At 38.4% G+C, this 24,112-nt stretch overlaps 1 protein-coding gene across 1 annotated transcript; it reads right to left on the minus strand.

The window, feature by feature from the left end:
- Positions 1-1,314: 1,314 nt before the first annotated feature.
- MLC1 (modulator of VRAC current 1) lies at positions 1,315-22,638 on the minus strand (the record flags this gene model as incomplete). The annotated part of the gene is made up of 11 exons (XM_082009923.1): positions 22,421-22,638; positions 20,233-20,322; positions 18,085-18,138; positions 17,898-17,999; positions 12,212-12,313; positions 9,008-9,079; positions 7,761-7,877; positions 6,784-6,840; positions 4,966-5,088; positions 3,378-3,545; positions 1,315-1,389 (listed from the first exon to the last, which is right to left on the minus strand). Exons 1-11 carry the CDS (start codon positions 22,598-22,600, stop codon positions 1,315-1,317), a joined length of 1,140 nt encoding a protein of 379 aa, XP_081866049.1. The 5' UTR covers positions 22,601-22,638.
- Positions 22,639-24,112: the final 1,474 nt, after the last annotated feature.

Raw genomic sequence — 24,112 nt, forward strand, 5'->3', positions numbered from 1 at the left:
AGCTGCATCCTCTGGTTGTTGATGTATCAGTCTGGACCAAAAACACACACTATTTTAGTTGAACAGACAGATTGCTGTATACATGCTCTTAAGAAGCACTGCTATAAACTTGAAAGAGTATTTCTATGTATTACAATCCTATAATAATTGTCAGCTTTCCCAAAACCAAAAGAAAACATGCTAGCATACCTGAAGGGCTCCACACTGTACATACCTTTCTATCTCTTTACTTCCCCTCCTCAAAAACAAAGAGGTAAGCTTTGCAGCATGCTCTGAACCAATGATTTGGGTTATTTCAGATTTAAAAAAATGAACTTCAAAGCCTAGAACCCTTCAAAAACCAACAATAAAACAATAAAAAAAGAAAAACAATAAAAAAACCCACCACCTTGTCAGCAGCTATCTCCCTAGTTACACCAGAAAGCCTATTAACATGGAAATCCTTACAGCATTCAACATCTACACAATCATACACATAATTCCCCTAGGAGGAAAAGGCAATTTGTATGGGGGATATTCCATGTTTAAAGGCAGCTAGGTTCTGTAAGTTTTAAATATAAAAAATAAGTAAATGAAAAGTAATATACCTAAAAATACATTTTCAGATGTGAAAAAACTCTTTTAATATCAGTAGTATCTCCTGTTATTTGACTGATTGCTTCTGTTTGTTGGATTTTTTTTTTCTTTGTCTAGTAGATTTTGTATCTAGCCACTCAGAAAAAGCCCCTTCCCCCTTTAACAGTCCAGAAATGGAAGCTTAATGGGAAAGTACATTCTGTTTTCACCTCTCCAATTAGAATGTCAATCCATATTCTTGAGTTTCCACATAATAAAGACTTTTATTTATATAAAAGCAATGAGATGCAAAATAACTTTACAACTCCTACAAAAGTGAAGTATAAGCAAAAATATCAATTATGACTTGTACTCATAACTTTACAAAAGCATTTATCAGTTACACTGACTGCATAACTGCAGTTATAACAATCTCTTGCAAATATATGAAGCCTACTACATATTGTTGTATTTTACTTAGCCATCAGCATAAAGCCATGTGACTCATTACCTTTTTTCTAAAGGTATCTTCTAAAGCAACGCTAGAGTACAGATACCAACAGAAAAGACATGTGTTAATAATATTATCAATATATTTCAAAATTATTAGAAAGACATGTTATTTACTGTGTTATTCCTTGGCTCCTACTGCTGTAACTGTATTGCTGTTTAAAAACTGAAAAGTTTTTAAGCCTTAATTCAAACAGTTGATTTACTGTATTGGATTGTACTGTATTGGCTGCATTTGCTGAATCCAAACTACTGAGCCATCTGCACCACAACTGCTTTCCAGGCTTTGTCTTTGTCAAAATCCTTTAAGGTATTATTGGAAACCTAAAAGTAAACAAATTTCAGACAAATGGTAACACAAAACAATGCCTTGGTTAAAAACTGAAGTTCAAGCAAATAAATACCTCAGAGAATCTAGGAGAATGTAAACATAAATAGTTACAGTCTGAGTTATTAAAATATTCTATACATTGTAAATTGTATAGCTTTTGATATTGTATAGTATACAATTCTGATACAAAATAGAATAGTGTAAATTGAATACCAGAGATAGTTGGGTCAAAGAAACTTGGCCAAATTGGTATTTTAAACATGCTAGTTAGGACATTTTTTCAAGATTTTTGCCAAAATGTGACTGAAAACCCTAGCATCTAAATCTCTAAACCCAAAGACAGAAGCAGCCCCCTACAGTGCAACTGACGCAAGATTTACCTACACACATGTAAGCAAACTAAGGTCTTGTCTAACAGACTTCTGAGAAGCCAAAGGGACTTACAACTTCACCTGTAACATTATTCATGTGTTTAAATACTAAAAGGAAAGCAAAAAGGTGTTGCTCTTCTGGACAAAGCGTTCCTTTTAGCATTTAATTCGCACCTAATTTCTCAGTGACGCACAAACTAGGCATACTTATGTAAATAACCCCTGGAAGAGATCTGTTGAGTCACGCCACAACCTTTGCTCCAAAATGTGACTTGCAGCAGTGGAAGTGCCGCTGTGCTTCATCTTTGATACATAGCCTAACTCTCAGGACACAGACCCAGAAAATAAGCAACCACCACCAAATGCCCTCAGCAGCCTGAGCGGACATAAACCCACAGCTTCCACTTTCCATTACCAGTTGTATAATGGACTTGAGTGAATTTCAGTCCCTGCTCCCAACGCTTTCTACCCTGTTTCAATGCAGATTCTCACTCTAGAGCGGGGACTGAACCCAGCATTCTCTCTTTCTAGTGCGGGGTCATGCAGTAAGCATCCAGCTAACGTGAGTTAGTGTCTCCTAGTCTCTAAGGATACAGCGCTTTGTTCTGTACAGCAAAGGTGAGGAAAGCTCAGTGGGGCTACAGTGCTGTGCTAGAAGATGGATGTAATTAACCTACGCAGGCTAAAGGACACTAGGTTCCCCCAGTCCCTGAAAAAGCACTCTAACCCTGAATGCCTATACGAAAAGAGGTAACAGTCATACTGGCACCACCATGCTCAAAAAAAAGTATGTGCCAAATCTGTATCTGTTGAACATGGAAGTGCATGAGGGAAATGGAGGGAAATATCAATTCTGATCTTTATCACCAACTCTGGTAGTGTAGTTAGGATGTGGAGAGACCTGGGATTCCAGGCACCCTCCTCTGTGTGCTACTTCACACTGTCCAGCACAGGCAGCCGCACTCACTCAGCTTGCTCATTGTTGTTCTATGCTCCAGGCTCTTAATTCTTCCCGTTCGCAGTTTAGGGAACTCAAGAGAACTAACTCAGCTTAGTAAATTCACTCCCCTACAGCAGGCCTGGGAAAGGTACAAATATATAGAGTACTCTCATTCCATAGCCCAAAACTTGTGCTCGCATTGAAAGGGTTAAATCCATTCCTTTCTTAATAGATGGTTATCTCATTATCAGAACATAGTCATGCAAGGCCCATCATCTTTTCTGTAACTTCATTCTGACATATAAATAGCAGTTATGGATGTGCATCCTGTGGAGTAGGACAGTAGGGCTATCATTTTATCTTAGCACAATGACAAATCTCATCTATAATTGGGAGCACTACAAATAAGCACAAAAGGGGGCTTTAACCTTACAACTGTTTTTCTCTTAACAGGACTTGTCAGAGATTTACAGATATTGAGTCTGTCATGCCCCAGTTACCACTGAACCAGCAAAATATTTTTTATTACAAAATTCAGCACTGCATTAACATCTTTACAGTTTTACAGAGCAGCTTTTAATTGTGATTTGAATTAAGTAATACGAAAAATTACAAAAAATATCTTTTTAAATACAGATTTTTAAATTTTATAATGGGTATAAATACATACCTCTGTTGTTTTGTATTCCTGTTTTTTAACCTGTGATGCTGCCCATGACGAATCATGTACTTTCATTTTTGTCTTGTAATTTACACACTGTATTACAGTTCCAATAGTAAGGCATGCCTGAATTAGCAGCATCAACATCAGAAGCAATAGGAGTACATCATAAGATTGCTGAAAATAGAGACATTAAATATGTTGTTACTACTTGAATAAAATACTTTATGCCATTCCCACTCCTTGAGATTTGTATCTCGATTTTGTTTTTTAAAACTCAAATTACAATCTACAGTTTATTTCAGCATGAAGCTTCAATTAAAATAGTAGAACAGAACAATAATTTTTAACAAAGTGTTAATTTGCCAAATGATCTTTTCCTCTAGAAATAGAACAGAATTGAGGAAACCATAATCTAAAATATAGAGCCTCACTGCTGGTTCTGACCTGAGCAGTGTCGCATTATGCCTGGGCCTGGCCCTGTGCCTTGTTGGCTCTGGCCTTGCCCTGCTGACTTGAATTCCTGGCTGACCTTAGATCTGCCTCACTGCCATGGACTTGTCTGGCTATCACTGAACTATTGGCTGAACCTGGTTACCATGGCCAGACCTGCCTTGTTTTACTTTTTTTGGGTACAGTAGGACTGCACCCTTTGCCAGTGATGTCACTGTCCTTGTCTGCATTGTTATCACCTCCCATCCCATTGTTCACCCTCCTTGGCAGAGTAGCCCACTCTTGTTGCATCCAGACACAAAGTAGCATAAGAATGTAAGAAATGCTCTACAGGGTCACACCAGCGGTCTAGACAGTCCAGTCTTCTGTCTCCAACATGTGCGACTGGAGAAGCTACCTACAGAGAGCATGTATGCCTTGGTCACTTCCCAAGGTCCAACAACACACTGTGCTTCCTCCAGTGTCAGAACAGGATCACATACTCAAGAGCTGGTTTTCCAGTCACTAAGACCTCAGTTTAATAAATATTTTTCCTCTCTTCTAAAATTACAAGACTACTTAAGGACTAGTGGGTACTAACAGTCAAGACTCTTACTGACACCATTTTAATGTCCATAAATGGTTCTGTGAACAGACTGCTAAACACTTTGACAGTAAAGCCCTAAAAAGCTCTTCAGCAATGTACCGGTAACACTTCATACTGAAATGCTTTAAGATTTCCAAACTTTTTTTCTTCTCTGCCCCAATCCAGGCTTTGAATGAATCCAGGTGTAAGCTTACAATCCCAACATGCCACCTGTTGACAAACGTCCTAAGAAAAATGCATTCTTCAAGGAATCCTAGAATCTTTAATTTACATACTACAAATTTATAAAAACCTCAGGGAGTCCAGCATATAACATATCATTTTTACTGACTCTTTAGAATAATATCCCATTTTTTTAAACTATAATTCCAGGGTGGCAGCAGATTTAACACACTTAAAATCATATCATTAGTCAAATAAGAGTTTTGTAATAATTTCTGTAATATTTTATTCAATCTTTATAATGCAGTACCTTGTATTCTTATACTTCCTAATTAATTCTTGTGTTGCTACTGGAATAGGTAGATGTTAATTTTTCAATTGCATAAAAATACATACTTTAACAGCAGGTGGATAATTTTTAAAGATGTCAACAACTTGCTTGATACTGAAGGATAAGTATGCAGAAGCTGTGAACAACAATGGAGAGATAACACTGCTAATGGCAATCAGGACCTCAACCTAAAAAATAAGATAGTAGATGTTGAATAAGAATAAAAACAAGTTAACACTTTGGTTTGTGAGCTACTTGAAGTAAGCAAAATTATGTAAAAGTCTCTAAGATGACACATATGAGACAAATATTAAGAGTCATCCACATTGCATGGAGATACATGAATCAGCAGTGTGCCCAGGTGGCCAAGAAGGCCAACAGCAGCCTGGCCTGTATCAGAAATAGAGTGGCCAGCAGAAGGAAGGAAGTGATCGTGCCCCTGTACTCGGCACTGGTGATGCCGCACCTCCAATACTGTGTTCAGTTTTGGACCCCTCACTACAAGAAGGACGTTGAGTTACTTGAGTGTGTCCAGAGAAGGGCAACCAAGCTGATGAGGGGTCTGGAGCACAAGTCTTACGAGGAGCGGCTGAGGGAACTGGGGTTGTTTAGTCTGGAGGAGGCTGACCTTATCGCTCTCTCTACAACCACCTGAAAGGAGGTTGTAGTGAGGTGGGTGTTGGTCTCTTTTTCCCAAGTAACAAGTGATAAGATGAGGGAAAATGGCCTCAAGTTGCACCAGGGGAGGCTGAGATTGGATATTAGGAAAAATTTATTTACTGAGAGTGTGGTCAAACATTGGAACAGGCTGCCAAAGAAGTGGTGGAGACACCATCACTGGAGGTGTTCAAAAAACATGTACACACAGCACTTCGGGACATGGTTTAGTGGGCATGGTGGTGTTGGGTTGATGGTTGGACTTGATGATCTTAGAGGTCTTTTCCAACCTTAATGATTCTATGATTCTACACAAGCAACCTTTGAATAAATTGTTTACCAGCCAAAATGCTGCTGTTTTGTAACTCACTTTCATTTTAATATGGATGATGTGGGTTTTGTTTGGTTTTAAATGTGCCTTTCACATGTAGATAGAGGAAGCCAATTTAGAGAGCCAGTACAGAAGTATCATTTATTCTTCAGTTTGTATGAAATAATGAGAACAGCAGATATTGCAGACTTGCAACCCAAAATAACTATGCAAATAAATTTGAGTGCTCTAGGCAAATTTATTTCAATACAATAGCAGCTGAGTTTTCATTCAAGTATCATCCTACAGGATCAAATTCTGACTTCAGTTGTGGTCATGCATCATTACTGACTTAAATATGGTTGCATGACTGTAACTTAGAACAGATGTTGTAAGGAGGCTTAACTACACATCTGAGACAGTCAAGGAATAAATGCACTCTACTGAATATTCAACTATCCTTGTTGCTAGTCATGCAGATGAGGAATTTGTTTAAAATAGGTTCCAGGTCCAGTGCAGCCCACACACCTAATTTTCTTCTTTCAGAAACCACAGATCATAATGAAAGGAGAACAGAACAGAAAGGACCTTAGCTCTGGAGCATGAAGGTTCCAGACATACCATATGAGGTATGTCATTTTCCTACAAGTAATATCCATTCCCAAGGAACCAGTACAAAAAAACCCCAACAGAGTCCTTTGAATTCTTTTCTAGAATTGATGGAATTAAGTCTCCAAAGGACCTCCTGGATTTCTTTTCAGGAATATCAGCTTACACTCGTGCTACATATTTCTGTCATGTTTTGTAGAAGTAACTAAAAACAAGAGAGCAAATATGAGTAGTGCCCACTATCACAGACAGGCTTTCTTAGCATATTCAATGCTAATGACAAAATTCAAGAATTTTACACACTTACCAGACATTTACTTGGATATTCAGCAGCTACATGACTTGCAATAGCACTTGGAAAGCACTAAACAAAAAAGTGTAACAAAATAAATATTTACCTACTTGAAAACTACACAAATTACAAGTGAGTTACAGTGATTCCCACTAGCCACAGATCAAATCCTAAATTTCCTGAAAAGGTAAAACTGGATAGACTTATTATGACAGTATCAGGAATCAATTAGTTAAATAGAGATAAAACTAATCTTCATTTAACTTATATTTAATGAGTATCATGTATTAAACCCATACATACTGAAATATGAGTATCCTCAAAACTTGACACTTGTATATAAAAACCTACTGAACCCTACTGAACTTTGTGAATTCTAAATGCTGAAAAACTTGCTTATGATCTTTTTCTACTTCGTGCTGAAGGATTTTCCAAACATAGTAGCCATATATAAATCTAATGCTCATCGTTTTCTTTCTCAACTGGTTCAATTCATGGCAAGCAGGGCAGCACAGCATCCTTTATGAATCCACTGGTACAGCCTGTTATTAGTGACAAGGGTTACCAATCACAGTCTCGGGCTTTTAAGACAGTTAAGGCTGACAGGCTGAAAATGATGTTCTAAGGATCCTACCATGCTGAAACTAAACTCAACTTTTTACACAGCAGCCTGTAATATTCTAAAACATAGAACTTGTTTGAGAAAATGCTTCTCTTCTAATACTCTTATTTTATTACTCATTTCCATTTTACTGAACTGAGGACTGAAAATGTATCAGAACATTTTATAAGAACCACAGTACTGTAAATCAAAACAGAACAAGCACATTGCATAAATATATAGTAAGTATTTTGAAGTGCTAATTTATTTATTAATTGCCAATTAGTATTAGGTAGGGCTGAATCAATATTCTAGTAGGGAGGGGAAAAATGAAAAAAAAAAAAATCAATGACATTGCTTTAGAAGAGTGCCTTCATTTTGCACTACTTACAGCAACTAAGATCCAAAAGAATGTTACTGAAAGATATGGACCTGAGACTAGAACATCCATATTCAAAGCAATTATTCCACCAAATACTGATGAAATTCCAATAATCACCTCAATTACCTACAACAAAGAAGAGCACAAAAATTATTAACAGTGCATTTGAACACCAAGTTTCCTATTTGCATGTAGAAAGAAATGCACTGGAAGGAAAAAAAATCCATTTATGCTCTTAGCTATGCATGAAGTCAATGTTTTTCAGATCTAAAATATGGCAAAACTCCAGCTGGCTTAAATGAAAACAAGATCAACTTAATCATAGATATTTATGATCTCATTTATTAGCTCCACTGAACAACAGTTCAGTTCATGCTATTTATCCTTAAGTCATTAGTTTCCTTCCTATTACACATGGCAGTTATCATTTATCTTGCAATATTCTAAAAGGAAACATTTTAAGATATCTCTCTCATTTCTGTCTTTATTCTTTCAGCTTTTACCTACACTGATCTCCTCCTGGCTTGATCTGAGCGTAAAGGGATAGAGAGCAGCCCTGAGGACTTGGGGGTCCTGGTGGATGAAAAGCTGGATGTGAGCTGGAAATGTACGCTTGCAGCCCAGAAGGCCAACCATCTCCTGGGCTGCATCGAAAGCAGCGTGTACAGCAGGTCAAGGGAAGGGATTCTGCCCCTCTACTCCACTCTTCTGAGATCCAATCTGGAGTCCCATGTCCAGCTCTGGAGCCCTCAGCACAGGAAAGACATGGACCTGCTGGAGTCAGTCCAGGGGAGGGCCACCAAAATGATCAGAGGGATGGAACACCTCTCCTATGCAGTCAGGCTGAGAGAATTGGGTTGTTCAGCCTGCAGAACAGAAGGCTCTGGGGAAACCTTATTGCAGCCTTCCAGTACTTAAAGGAGGCCTGTAAGAAAGATGGGGACAGACTTCTTAGCAAGGCTTGTTGTGCTAGGACAAGGGGTAATGGTTTTAAACTAAAAGAGGGCAGATTTTGACTAAGGAAGAAATTTTTCACAATGAGGGTGATAAAACACTGGCACAGGTTGCCCAGAGAGGTGGTAGATGCCCCATCCCTCGAAACGTTCAAGGTCAGGTTGGGCAGGGCTCTGAGCAACCTGATCTAGTGGAAGATGTCCCTGTTCACTGCAGGGGGGTTGGACTAGATGACCTTTTAAAGGTCCCTTCCAACCCAAACTATTCTGTGATTTAATGAAAGAAAACAACACTTTTCTTACTGAGTATGACTTCAGAATTCGAGCGGGAAAGCTGACGTTGCTCAAAACAATGGTATTGTCATATGCAGTATTCTAGAGGGGAATAAAAAATGATGATCAAAAAAATACACAAAGTAATACTTTTCTTTCTAATACCCTGTACAACCTGTTACAGATTCTAATGGTGGCATGCAATGTCTGGTTGGCCCATCAGCACTGACAGTGACAAACCACGGTGTTCACCAGTGTCAGAACACATCAATCACATTAAAAACAAATGAGGTAGTCCCAGATTAGCTGTTACACAACCACTGTTCAACAATGAAATACGGTGATCTTGTCTACCCTTTCCACCTTCAAAACACATACTTTCTTCCTGAGCATTCAGATTCTACCGATGTGGATAAGCTGTACACTACATGACTTTATCTAGTAAGCAATACTTCCACTGGAACACAAAATGGCACAGCACGTTTGCTTAATTATTACCTAAAAGAAGTACTGTTGTAGAAAAATAAGGGTGGGATTTGGGAGAGCATTCATGACTAAAGAAAATTTTATCCATAGCCCCAAATCCTGAAGCCAATATTCACTGTCCAGATACCACCAAACTGGCATATATGACGAATGGCTTCTCTACCTCAGGCTTCAGAAAGGCACTGCTTGCTGTCCTGGTTTCAGCCAGGGTAGAGTTAATTTTCTTCACAGAAGCTAGTGTGAGGCTGTGTTTTGGATTTAGGATGAGAAAATGTTGATAACGTGCTGATGTTTTGAGTTGTTGCTAAGCAGTCAAGGACAGTCCAGCTTCTCATGCTGGCCTGCCAGCAAGAAGGCTGGGGGTGCACGGGGAGCTGGGAGGGGACACAGCCAGGACAGCTGACCCAGGCTGGCCAAAGGGATATTCCATACCATATGACGTCATGCCCAGTATATAAAGCTGGGACAAAGAAGGAGGAAGGGGTGGAGGGATGTTTGGAGTGATGGCATCCGTCTTCCCAAGAAACCATTACACGTGATGGAGCCCTGCTTCCCTGGAGATGGCTGAACACCTGCCTGCCCATGGGGAGTGGTGAATCAGTTCCTTGTTTTACTTTGCTTGCGTGCGCGGCTTTTGCTTTACCTATTAAACTGTCTTTACCTCAAACCATGTGTATCCTCACTTTTACTCTTCCGATTCTCTCCCCTGTCCCACCGTGGGGGAGTGAGCAAGTGGCTGCATGGGGCTGAGTTGCCGGCTGGGGCTAAACCATGACAGTCCTTTTTGGTGCCCAATGCGGGGCACGAAGGGTTTGAGATAATGACCGGTTTGACTGGAATGCGCTAGATAGAATTTATAGCTGTTATTGCTGTTTAGCTATTAATTGCCAGGCCCCTGTGCTTGCCATGGGTTTGCTTTCCTTACGTATTAGAGCCAAATGCTCGTTAGTGGCTCCTTTTTGCTTTCACTGCTGCCGTGCTGCTGTACTGCTGACCGTCTGGCTCTGCTGGGCCTGGGAAGATTTTGATAACAGCAATGGCCACACGCCTGGGCTGGCAGATGGCCAGGGCATCGCTGCTGCTTCTATGCTGCTGTACTGGACAGGCTGGAACTCCAGTGTGAACTCGAGTCGAAGGGACTGTGACCTGTGGATGAGTCCATGGGGGAGCAGGACACCCTAAAGCGTCTGTGGCCATGTGTAAGCCCACACCAGAGCAGGTACATCTCGAAGCATCTGTGGCCACGGTTGTGTCTGTGCTGCAGCAAGTATACCTCTGATGGGATTGTGGCACAAGGATAAGTCCACGTTGGAGAAGGTACATCTCGAAGCATCTGTGGCTGTGGATAAATCCATGTCACAGCAGGTACACCTTGAAGCATCAGTGGTTGTGCATGAGGTCATGCTGGAGCACCTCAAAGTATGTGGCCATGGAGAAGCCCTCGACACTGCAGGTCCATTCCTGGAGGGACTGGAACTATGAGTAAGGCCACGCTGGAGCAGATTTATCTCTGGAGGTAGTGTGGCCCGTGGAGGCAGCCATTTTGGAGCAGCTGCACCTCAAAGTGACTGCAACTGTGGATAAGTCTATGCCGCAGCAGATATACCCCTGGAGAGACTGGCTCATGGAAGGGACTGCAGTCTGTGGATCAGTCCAAGTTGGAGCAGGTGCAAGGGGAGGAGTTCATTGCAATGTTAAACCCCATGGTCCAGTCCAAAGGGCCCAGGGGTGGAGATTGTAATGGAAATACCTTTAAACTTGTTGTAACCCATAATTTGAGTTGCATGTTGTAGGAACTACTATAGAAGGAACCACCTGAACCAATGGAGGACAAGCCTTACAAGAAGCAGTGCAACTGCAGCAGTGACCTGACCTGAGCTGGCTTTGGTACCCAGTAACTCCACGCAACAACCCACCTCGCCTGTCCTGAGTGACCACCGTAAGGGATGGAGTCCAAAGTCATGGACTAAATGAACTCAATGGACACTTCATGGACTTTGTGGACACTTCACAGACAATTTACAGGGAGGTCTATGGACTAAGGGGACAATAATCTGTGTATTGTATTAAAGGATGGGAAAGGAGGTGGTGGTTAATGAGGTTGTATTGGATAGTGTGGTACCTGAGCACAACGTAAATTGTATGGAATAAGGGGTGGATAATGTCCTGGTTTCAGCCAGGGTAGAGTTAATTTTCTTCACAGAAGCTAGTGTGAGGCTGTGTTTTGGATTTAGGATGAGAAAATGTTGATAACGTGCTGATGTTCTGAGTTGTTGCTAAGCAGTCAAGGACAGTCCAGCTTCTCATGCTGGCCTGCCAGCAAGAAGGCTGGGGGTGCACGGGAAGCTGGGAGGAGACCTGGCCAGGACAGCTGACCCAGGCTGGCAAAGGAGACACAAATACATGCAAGTCGCAGTATTATAATGTTTCATACGTCATTAAGCTTTGTTCCACAAAACAGAAATAAAATATTTGCCATGCCTGTTCACAAGATATTCAAAGAATTCTGTGCTGTGTAATTGCAACAGGTCATTTTGCAGAGGGACCATTGCACTCAAAGATGGAAGAGGCTATTACTGTTTAGTACAGTACATTTATTTATTTTTCAAATCTAATTTTACCATGTAATATGAAGTTATATAATGGAGTGACCTGTAACTTGCCAACATATGTAATACAGGAAAAAATCTAATATTTTTTAACATAAAAAAAAAAAAGACGACATTTTTAATCCTTAAGGGTACCTACTTTTTTCCTCATACAGCAGTCTTCAGTAGACCTAGCTGAAATGATCACAGTAGTTGCCATGAAGATTTCCAGCAGAATAAGTAGAATCAAGTTGAAATTTATCTGTCGGTAAAATCCCAGACATAAATTAGTTACATCTTCCGTATTAAAAAGAAAGGAGGGGGCAGGATCTAGCAGGATCCAGCAGGATCCAGCAGTCTGCCTATTTTCTGTGACATTTAGACATATCTATTACATACTTTGTTAAGAGTTTTCTTGGTTCTTGATGAATTTCTAGGACAACACTTAGCTGTCTACATAATACTCAGAGTGCCTAACCTAAGAAAGAAACATTTATTTCATTTATGGGAATATTCTGCCTGAAGATTTTATCACTGTCTTCCAGAAGAGCACTTAATGACAATGGGGTGATTTCTGGGTACGTTTGCATTCTGCAGGACCTCCCATGTGAAGCCAGAACACTGCAGCAAATCATGGAAGATTCAGAGGAACAGAAAGAGGACAAACAAGAGCAAGCCTGACTAGCCCAGGGGCTATAGCAATCCACTGTGGGGGGGAAGGAGGGCCACAGGCTCCCAACCCCTGTGCTGCAATCCAAATGGTGCGACACAATGTCTAATACTGAATGAAAGTACAATCCAAAGAACTTGGACAAGAATTCTAGTGCTGTGATCTACCTAGTGCTAGTAAAGCATTGATGAACGCTCTTCGTGGTTTCGTAACTCTTGCACACTATTGTGCAAAAATATGGATGCTGCCATTCCTCCTGCCATTGCTCAGCTTCAAGAGACAAGTAAGTGTAATACTTAACATTTCTCTTTGGTTCCTTATTATCACATGAAAAGAGCTAGATACCTATTCTACAATGGGCTGAATTATTTTCTAGAGGCATGCAAGTTAGGCAGAGTGGATGTCCCTGTCGCCTTCAAAAGCACCATGTTTTTCCACTGGCAGCCCAACAAACACTTATTGGTTAGGTCCATTGGGCAAAGTACCAAAAGTTAAGAGAAAATTGACTCTGTTCAGACCCTATACAATTATAGCAAACCATTGTTCAATGACTTAGAACAGAATTATATTGTTCCCTCATGTCAGACCTGCTTTGTAGATGATCAAATCTCAGTTTTTCCCCAACACATATCTTGCAGCACATGTTTTTTGAAAAAGATCATGAGTGGCAGATTTGAGAAGCTTTTCCCAGCACTGAAATTCACCCTTCTCAGGAAATCATAATTGGAACTATGTGCCTTGCAGTACACAACAGACTGTGCAGTTGTACTAGGGCCATAAACAGCAATAAATGTCATAGTGGTAAGCTTCTAGAGAAAGTGCTAGCAGGAAGAATAAAGACATTATTTGGCAAAAGAAGAAGTGTCAAACATGTGGCCTGCAGAACAATTTAATCCATCCTGTAAATTCCCATGATTTGAACATGTTTTGACATGCAGCGCTGGAACTGATGTGGGCTGGCAAGGCCACACTATACAGTACAGTGCCAAGTAGATGTACAAGTCTGAGTCCAGAAGCACTGTAACTACAGTGATGGACTAGCTCATTTAGTGCTAGCTATAAGTGGTAAGTAATGGAAATTGAAAAAGTAACAGTAGATAAATTAATTTTTTAAATTTTATCTTTACAGTGTTTTTTTTCTGATAGGACATGTCTAGAATATCATCTAGAGCCTTCCACTCATAAAATTAGTTCAACACTTCTAGACTAACGTAAAAATAAAGTTAAAATCATCGTTTTTGGAGTTTGGGTGGGTTTATTGTTTTTATTTTTTAAACAGAAATACAGCTAAAGCTAGAAGTACGTACCTTTTTATACCATCTGTAACAAGGGGAAATTCAATGTTAGATTTCTAAGCATGAAAGAAAATTATCCCTACAATGACCACTATATATAAAATCTACCACCAGATGAAGAGAATCAAGTAAGCTGTGTCCCTAATCCTCCTCCATGACTAAGGAACATGCAAGTGCAACTGGGTAGAATGTAGTAGATTAGCACAACCTTAATCAAATTTGCTCTGCACCTGCACCAGGCATTAAAAACGTGGTTCACTGCAACTGTATGAAAGGGTTGAATTAATTTCCAAGATTAAATTATTTAAAGTTCAGCATAGGTGCTTAAATGCATACTTTTAACACAACTTAAGATATCTTACAGATGTTCCAAGACATCTGCACAGGTCTGACAAATGACAGAGGACCTAAAGGAGACTGAAGTCCTCTTGGGCAAGCAGCTGGAGCGAGGCAGGACAAGCCAGCACATACTTAATGGAGACGCATGCTTATGGTAGGCAACCAGATCAAGCACCTACACTCCAGCATCTCTGTGTACCCACATTGCCTAGGCTTCCACTACTGTCAGTGGATACCTAGTCTATACAGACAAAGAGAGGAAACCCCAAAAGCTACTGGGCCAACCAGCTGCTAGAGGTGGGGTTCAATTACACTGACTGCTAGTGCCATTTGAAATACTCAAGAATATTGAACGTGCCTGCATGAATGGGATGTATGACACAGGACTGATGGGAGACTCTCACCCACACAGAGTAGAAGCAGCAGTCAGGCAGAATATCTCACAGCACATTTAAAATAAGAGACGTCTGAGTTCAGGCCTCAAAATCCTGCCTTAGCCATCTACACTGAGGCAAACAAGATTGTGTTGCACGGTCTCAGTGACTGGATCATCTCAACTAGAATGGAGGTACAGACACTCAACTCGCAAGGAGACAATAAATGTATGTACTCAGTTTGGATCCTGTCCAGGATCTGAACCCTTTCAGTTGCAGTGGCCAGCATGCACAAGGTTCCACTCATTTTTGTCCATTGGGCTTCTTTCTGTGAGAGCTGGGAAGGAACCAAGCGGCAGCAGCGGCAGTTTGCTTCTTTTACACATCACATCCTTCATTTTGATAGTATACCAACTACAGAACTGCATGCGACTGGAGTGGTGTCACACAGCCACATTCTAGGACATGGCTTGTAACTTGCATTCCATTTATCCGTCTAAGGTAATTTTGTAGAGTTATCCATCAATGAGTAACACTAATGGAGTGTTGTACCCAGGTACTTTATAAAGGTGGAGGGAGTTAAATACAAATTGTCTTAATTGGATAAACTTATCCTTTTTCTGAGTCTTACTGCTTTTAAATTACTGGCAGTGATTTCACATCAGACTGAGTATTATTTTCTTGTGCAGTTTCCCATGGGAAGGGAAAATAAATATGATGATGAAAGAACAGTTAAAGAGATGGTATTCTACATTTTCTTTGTACCACATGGGTAATGGAAAACAGCTGGCAGTGAGCTGCCACACAGTGAGACTGTCTGACTGAAACAGTATCCTTCCAAGAAGGGAGCAAGTCAGCCCCATGAATAACTCTTAAGACAGAAAGGTTCAAAAAAGCTTCAGAGCCAGCTCTGCGCACACAGTTATCCTAACTTATCTTTATCCAGTGATCGATGACATGGTATGAACATGCAATAGGCAAGTGAAGGGAATTAAAACCACATAACCAAGGATGTCTTGTGGATATTATTGTAGATAACTAACGTTTGGCAAAGACAGAATTCGCCTTGTTAGAAATTTAATGTTTGTCACTTATACTTTGCCAGTCTAATATAATCTCTTTTTTGAAATGGTTTGATCTGCCTTGAAAATACAAAAGCTGTTAATATTTAATAATAGAAAGTGCAAATTTTTATGCAATATAAAAACTACTCACTTCAAAAGTATGCGACTGAAGTTAAGCTCTTACATGCAGCGCCAGCTCAAAGCTTCTCAAGAGCATAAGCAAAATTAATTTTGTCACACACAAAATAGCTATTTATTGCGGTGGAAAAACGAGTCCCTTGCGCCCACCTTTCCTGGGCAGATAATAGCCCTCCGCTGTCCCGACAGCGCTGTGATCCTGCCTACCAGGGGAAGGGACTGGCAGTCTGCAGTCACACTTCTCTGCTGTTTTCTCTCAGAATGCTTGGACTGGTTTCTAGTATTTGAACTCTCTACCAAGAAAGGAAGGGAAAAGGCAGTACCCCTGTGGCTGGTATATAATTCATTCAGCCCCAACACCTAAAACACATGAGGGGGCAAATGCATGAGGGAACTGCTACACTAGCAGTAAAATAGCAAAAGCTGTGCAAAGAATTGACCAGTGTAAACCATCCTAAGATACACACAGAACCCAGGGGGCCATGACATTGTCCCATCAAACACAGGCCAAAACTGCCCACATCTAAAGACAGTACTGCTTGAATTCAAGTGATATGACTGTCCTGAGTGCTAAATCTCCACAGCTCCGATGGACTGCAGTGCTCCATCTCGCCAAGTATCAGGCCAGCTGCACAGGAACGTGAAGCTAGACTTAGTTGCCTGATTTAAAAAGCAGGTTTACAAGTACTGGCCTAATATACTGCACTTTCTAAGGGGAACTTAACACAGTTAATTTAAAAGTTCAACATCTATGAAATCTGGAGCTAACCAGATATTATTAAAATAGCATAGATAACTCTAAAGCAAACTATTCTCTGTGCTGTTTTTCTATTACAGAAGTCTTTTGTTACTAATTCAGATCTGCTATGTTATTATAGGAAGCCATTATTACTGCTCAGCTCTTAGTATCACAACAGCTGATATGATAGTGGGAGAAGAACTGAACAATAGCACATGAGAGCACTCATTAACCTTAATACAAAATGTATGACGTAGTTGTATTGAGTACTGCTATTCTGTGATAGTCTATTATGAATACTCATCAGTGGTATCGATAATATCTATTGCTATGTTATTTACTCATACATGTAATATTCTTATGTAGTATAGAGGTCTCAGAACATTTTACTATAGCAAAAAAAAAAAAAACAACCCACACCCAAAACAAAAAACACACCTCATCCTATAGTTCTACTGCTTGGCTCAAGCTACCAAAGACAGATGTTAAACAGTTGTGACTCAAAACCAATGAACTTTTCCCAGCATGAAATATGTATGCTTCAAATGACATAAGTGCCACATTCTCCTTATTGATGATGTATAAGAAAAATGTTCATCAAAAGTTTCTTTCCTGGTGGCCTCACAAGCAAAATTATCCATTAAAGAAGATCCAGGAAAGGATTGTACTTAATTTGATGATGAAATGTCCTAGGAGTAGCACCATTTGGGACACCTTCTCATTTCAGCACAATTCAACCCTAAAAATTGGCTAGTCTACAGATGAGCTACTAATTAATTTTCAATTTTCTCTTCTGACCCTGTCTTTTAAAAAAAAAACTTTTTCAAAAAAAACCTACCAAACAAAAAAACAACAAAATTTGCTACAACAACAGAAAAATAAACAAGTCAGTTGATCAAAATGGATCACATTTGAAGATCTAATTCATGGTTTTGAACTTTGAATACAAGACAGGAAAGTAATTTCCATATTACTCTGCTCTAAGTTAGCTGTACCATGCATCTTTTAGCCATGTAAATTTTCATCTCCAATGTAAATATTCCAGTCTTGTCTTACTTGGAAAAGTAAAGTTACTGCTAGATGATGCCTCCTCACAGACTAAGTAGGAACACTGGGGTATTGACAACAATGAAATTACATGTGATCTCCACCCACCTCACACCCCCCCCTTTTTTTTTTTAACAAAGATAAATGTAGCTTTTATCAGTAATTGTTGTAGTAACTTACATTTATAGCTGATGGATTGAGGACAAGTTTGCATCCAAACCAAATTAAACATGTTGTTGTAACAGCAAATGTAGACACAAACAGAATCTGAAAATTGGGTATCTGAAAAACAGTTTCAGAATGGGTTTCTCTCTCATTTTAACCACAGGGGAAAAAGATACAATTGTCAATAAAATCTTATACTTACCACATTAATTTTATTCCTTGCTATAGCAAAGCTCACAACTGCTGAAGGAATACACTGGGAAAATTAAAAGAGAAGACTAGTGGGATATTCTGCACAAAGAATTTTATATATATTTCTACACATGTAGTTTATTTGGTCTGAATTTATATTTCAGTTAACTTAGACAAACAAAAGATCAGAAACTGAGGAAAGTCTGTCACTCTTGTCTGACCTCCTTAATTACAATTGGTATCTGAGGATTACAAGAGGTTTAAATATGCCTTCCATATCCCTCAATTTTGACTAGCTACCCAGCACAATGTGATGAGTAAAGGAAAGAAAGAGTCTTTTGTGAGGCATTTCATGCCTTTGTTAGTTTAAATTAACTCTAGAAGGTCTGAGATCCTTGAGCAGGAAAAGAAAAACACTGCTACTCCCAAACTGGGCCTCCACATTCTTTTAAACAAAGTCATGGTTGTGTAAGCTAAAATTTGGCCAGTCTCAATACAGTTCTGAAGAACTTTGTAAAAACTGATCTGTTAAGTCAAATTACGCTTTTAAGAATTATGCCTGGGTTCTCCACTACATTCACTAGGAACTGTGTTTCTATACTTAAGGGCAGAGCTAAATGGAAAAATTATGCCTAAGTGAAAAGTTTCACAAAGTAATTTCTCTATCCCATAGCTTTCCCCACCACAATAAATATGGTCCCAGTACAGATCCAACACTATTTTACACAAATGCTAATGTCACAACATACTAATAAGCAAAATACAAATATACTCAACTAAAATAATTTAAAATATTGCCATGTTAAATAATGAATCATGTAACAAATGCTGCATTTCTTTACTAATTATCTTTTCACACATCTGAGCACTGATGGCTTAACAATGGAACCACTATAACTAGATCAATATCGACATTTAAAATTCTTGGTAGCACTTCCTTCACACCTAAATGACCTGTATTTAACATAATTAAAACATCCTTTTATGTTCTGGATACCCTAGAGTCTCTATAACAATACATGCCTATGTTTAGGCAACTGAATCCTACTACTAGTCAAAAAAGTCTAGAGAGCAATTCAGCTCGTGCTAAACTAGACACTTAATGATCAGTTGGCCATACAACTCTCCAGGCTCTTCCAACTATATTGACTCCATTATCTGTGGTAGGAGCTGTAACACTTTCCTCCTGCACAGACACCCAAATGTACACATTGTCACCCACAGCAAGCCATTCAAACCCAATGTGATAACCTTCTGCACCTACCAGACCTTTGGAAACTCTCAAAAAAACAAAGTTCAAAGCGACAAGGTTTGGGGCAGAAGAAGAGAAATCTCAGTAACTAACACTAATGTTGCAGAGAATAACACATCAGTTAAGATATTAACTTCAAAAACTACTTCAGCTTTATTCTAACACCTCTAGCAGAAACATAAGCAACAACTTGTTCACAGAGGAACTCCGGGGACTTGCTTGTTTAAACTAAAGCATTAGTCTTGCACCTAACTTAAAACAAACCTGCAAGTCAAGTGCAAAAACAACGACAGAACAAGAATCTTGTCAAGAACAAAGCAAGTACATCAGACTCATCTTACGCACACAGATCTAAAGTGTAGATTAAGCATATATAATACATTAAAACAAATATGAATCCCTAAAAATATAGTAAAAAATACCAGACTTTGGAAAACATCAGACATATTTAATGCACATTTTACTATTAAAATAATACTATTCAAGAGGACATTTTTGTTTGCTTCAGTACTTGGATATTATAGGAAATTACACTGAAAAAGTAATACTTTAAAATACAATTTGAAATACATTCTAATAGCATTTAGGCAGGATGCCAAATACATAACAATGCAAATTTTCTTAAAATCAAGCACAGAAAAACTGTTCATCCAGATAACTACTGTATGCCAGTGGTGAGCTGGTTAACAAAAATGGTAGCACAAAGGAGTTGTCTTTATAAGAACTGTTAATCCCTTAACCATGGGATGAAAACCCATTTAATGAACTGTTAAATATAATTAAATCTGCCATGAAGAAAGTTAGTAGTAAAAAGACAGTCAAAATAAAAAGACAATAAACCCACAAAAATTATTTACTACTGATTTTGCTGTCAAACAGCCACAGCAAATAATTAAGAACGCTTACTGAACCTGCTGCACAACGTAAATAATCCATTTCAGATGGAAAAATATTTCCCAGGTATAGTGAAAAGCCAGAAGTGATAAGGAGGCAAGTCTGCAAAGCAACAAGTAAGATAAATTAATATGAATAAAATTATTTTTAAAAAAGCAACTAGTCAGAAATTGGTAATTCCTTTCAAGTTAAGCTACTGATAAACATTTAATAATACAGTCTTTGTGAGAATAATTTTAAAGCAAAATATCAAAACATGCCAAGTTCTGAAGAAGATGTTTTGCTGGTTACCAAGACTTAATATGAACAATATAATCATGTTTGAATGAAGCATTATGCCCTGATTTGGCAAATACCTAATAAAATGCTCAAAAGCTAATTGCAGTGTTCAATGGTAAAAATGTTTCAGAAACCTCAACTAAGCCTCTACTTTGCATTTTCTGCTTGGCTCCACCAACATGCATTATGCATATGGGCGACTACCAACTAGGACGCAGTAACAAAAATAGTATTAGGAAACACTGTTGAAGACTCTTCCACCTATATTCCAGCCTTCCCTCCAAACTCTCTTTCTGCTTTGGTCCAGTGGTGCACCCATAAATGTTCAACACCTCCTGATCTGCTTCTAACTATTCCATTTATTTCATAATTATCAGAGTTACACTCTCAGCAATAAATGATCAGTGTATTTGACTAACATTTTCTTATTTTTGCTTGTTGCTTCTTTGAGAAGGCATTTCTTTGAAGGAGCTGGGAAAAATGAGAGACAGAATGGGTCTTTTGTTTTATTTGGGCATTTTTTTCATGTTACAAAATTACCAGGGTCTTTAAAAAGTCCTTATCAAAAAATGACAGAAAGTAAGGATAGCGTATGTGTGTATATAAGCACACACACAGAGAATTATGGCAGACTGGAAGAATGGTATTTATAGGATGCAACTTGAAATTGTGCTTGAAGCATAGAAGAACAGTGCATACTAACAGCCACATTGATGTCACTCTACGGTTTGCAACGGCTCCCTGTTCACTATGACTTCTGTTGCTCAGCATACAGACTTTCCTTTCTAGACACTGTCTTTCAGAAGAGCTGAGAGAGATTAACTACCATAATATTTGGGATGAAAATCTAGTTGGAATTTATTAGTTTATAGTTTATATAATATAGTTTATTAATAAAATTGCATTTTCATTTATCCATAAAATTCATGCTTCTTGATAATATGACTTCAGTGAATTATCATTAAATATTAGTATCTCCGATCATTCACAACAACTCAGTAAAAAAGAAAAATCTACTTAAAGACAGTTGTCCTTTTTGACAATTACGTTTCAGAAAATTTAATGCAAAGAAAGCCAGCTCTTCTTCTGCTCTCTTTTTATGTAACAGTACATCTGAAAGGAAATTCAAGTTCAACAGACTGTCAGAAAGGAAAAAATATTCAGCTGTTTCCATGAAAATAAGGCAATACTTTTATTCACTGTGCAAAACCAAGTAATTACCGTATTACAGTGAAAGATTTTTAGCTCTTAATAAAAATTACTCTTCAAAACTCACAAGCTGACAGAAAAAAGATCAAATTCTAATTGCTATAATGAGCTTTAATTAACTTGGCTCAGAACATGAAGAAGCATATGATGTAGATGCAAGATTATGATTCTAGCAGTGACACAAAAATCAAAATCACTGTGACATTCCTGTAAGAAGCAGAAGTATATACCTCACTACATGAGGATTCTACCACATGACTTTGAGCCCTGAAAGATGAATGTGGCAATTAAATACCACATATATTTTTAATGCCAAAACGCTATCATGGCAAGTAAAGTACTTTGAACAGTTAAAAAATATGTTAAGAATGAATATGATCAGGATACTTTACATCCTTTACCAAAAGGCACTGCTTATACATTCATATGGGTTGATATTTACCACTGTTGCACTTATTCTCTGTTTATGCTATATGATTAATATTACAGATGAAAATCAGCCTTCATATAGCATCTTTGATCAGTGCTGAATTATCCAAAGAATATCATTAGTCAATTGAATTTTACATTCTAAATTTGGTAAATATCTCCCTTTCTGTACAAATACTTATATTCAATAATATCAGTGATGATATGCTGTGAAACAGAACAGTTTACCGGGCACTGAGACCGCACCTACATTTTCAAATTTTGTATCATTTAAAGTACTTACTCCCATCAGCAAAGAAAAGATCCATGTTCTGTAACTAAAGCAAGGATGCAGCCTCTTTGATAGCTGAAGGTCACTGGATTTGATATCTGGTATGTAATTTCCATTCTCTTGTTTTCCCCGCTCCAAAGTTGGCATCCTGTCATAGCTAAATTCCTCTCTGTAACCTTCTTCCCTGGTCATAACACTTCACAAAGGCAATTAAATAATTATAATGTAAATGCAAATGATGAAGACCAAAAATATCATTAGTTCCTTCACATGCTCAGATCAGTTCTCAGCTAGGTCTTTGTCTATTTAAGATAAAATAAATAAAAGCAATGTTTAGTAATGAGCTGCATTTACATTTCAAAATATGTAAGCATTCGAACAACTTGCACACAGTAACTAAATTACATCCTACCACCACAGTTCATAATAATATAAACAAAATTCAAGTTTGTGTATCTATAATACCTCAATAGACTTTTATTTCAAGATCGAAGAACCATTTTCGAAGAACCATTTTCGGAGGTGTTTAGTTCGAGGGTAACTCTATAACCAAAGCTTTTTTCTTTTTTTTTCTTTTTTTGTTTTTTAACTCTAGGACATGAAAGGTATTTAACATGTTTAGGTATTAACTTCAGTTTGATTTTAACACTTCTTATCAGGTATCTAAAATGATAGACTTCACTATGAGTCCAATAAACTCATATACTCACAGTAACTCAGCTACAGCAATTTCTAATTTACCCAGTATCAACCATTTTTCTTGTTCACTTAGCCCTTTCTTCCTCATCTCACTGCTTGCCAATCTGTTCAAATACCTTGAGGAGTATCTTATAATTAAATTACTACAGATATTTCAACAGTTAAAAACCTTCATGCTTACCTTCAACTGAAAAGTTAACTGTCAGTTTAAAAGAGTCTTGTGCACACAGCTGCCTGTACACTTTGTGATATTCTCACCGTTCAGTGAGTCATGCCGTCTTTGAAAAGTTCTCCTTTACACTTTGGCTTTCAACAACATCTATTCAGATATGGAACAAAAGCACAGCAAAAACTTCAGTTAAGCCAGGGAACAGGAAAATGCCTCCTGAATTTTAATTAACAGAACACACTAGAAAATGACTGTACTACATTCTCATAGGGCCGCTTCCAAATCAGACCAACAAATTAAAAAAGTTTTGAGTCTCTTTTTTTAGTTGACTACTACTCCTTACTTGGCACCTTAAATAAAACCTTCCTCATAGTTTACCAGTTTTAGTTCTTATAATAGCCAGTGATAACAATATTCAACAATCTATTTCTTGTTTCAAAAGACCAAAAGCTACTTACAAAGCAATATTTTCCTAGAATAAACTACAGATAAAAATTCAAGTATTCAAGTATCTCAAGTTAGGAAGTTAGAAAGTTAGAGGTTAGAAATCTATGAAGAATATTATCTTCACTGTAGAACTCTTCTCTACCTTTTTCTACTAACCCTAGTTTTCTAGAGTGTTCAGACAAACCCTGCACACTTCAACAGTGCTGACATTCATACTTACAGAACACCATGATGACTAAACAACATATTTTACCTCTAGCAGACAGCAGTGACATGCAATGGGCAGCACACATTGGATCCAGTCCTCCTGCTTATTAGGCACTGAAAAAAAAAAAAAAAAAGAATGCTTTTATCTTGAAGATGTTGGCACCTTGACAGCTACAGCAATG

The sequence above is a fragment of the Phaethon aethereus genome (assembly GCF_964289735.1).
Source record: "Phaethon aethereus genome assembly, chromosome: 1".
NCBI lineage: Eukaryota > Metazoa > Chordata > Aves > Phaethontiformes > Phaethontidae > Phaethon > Phaethon aethereus.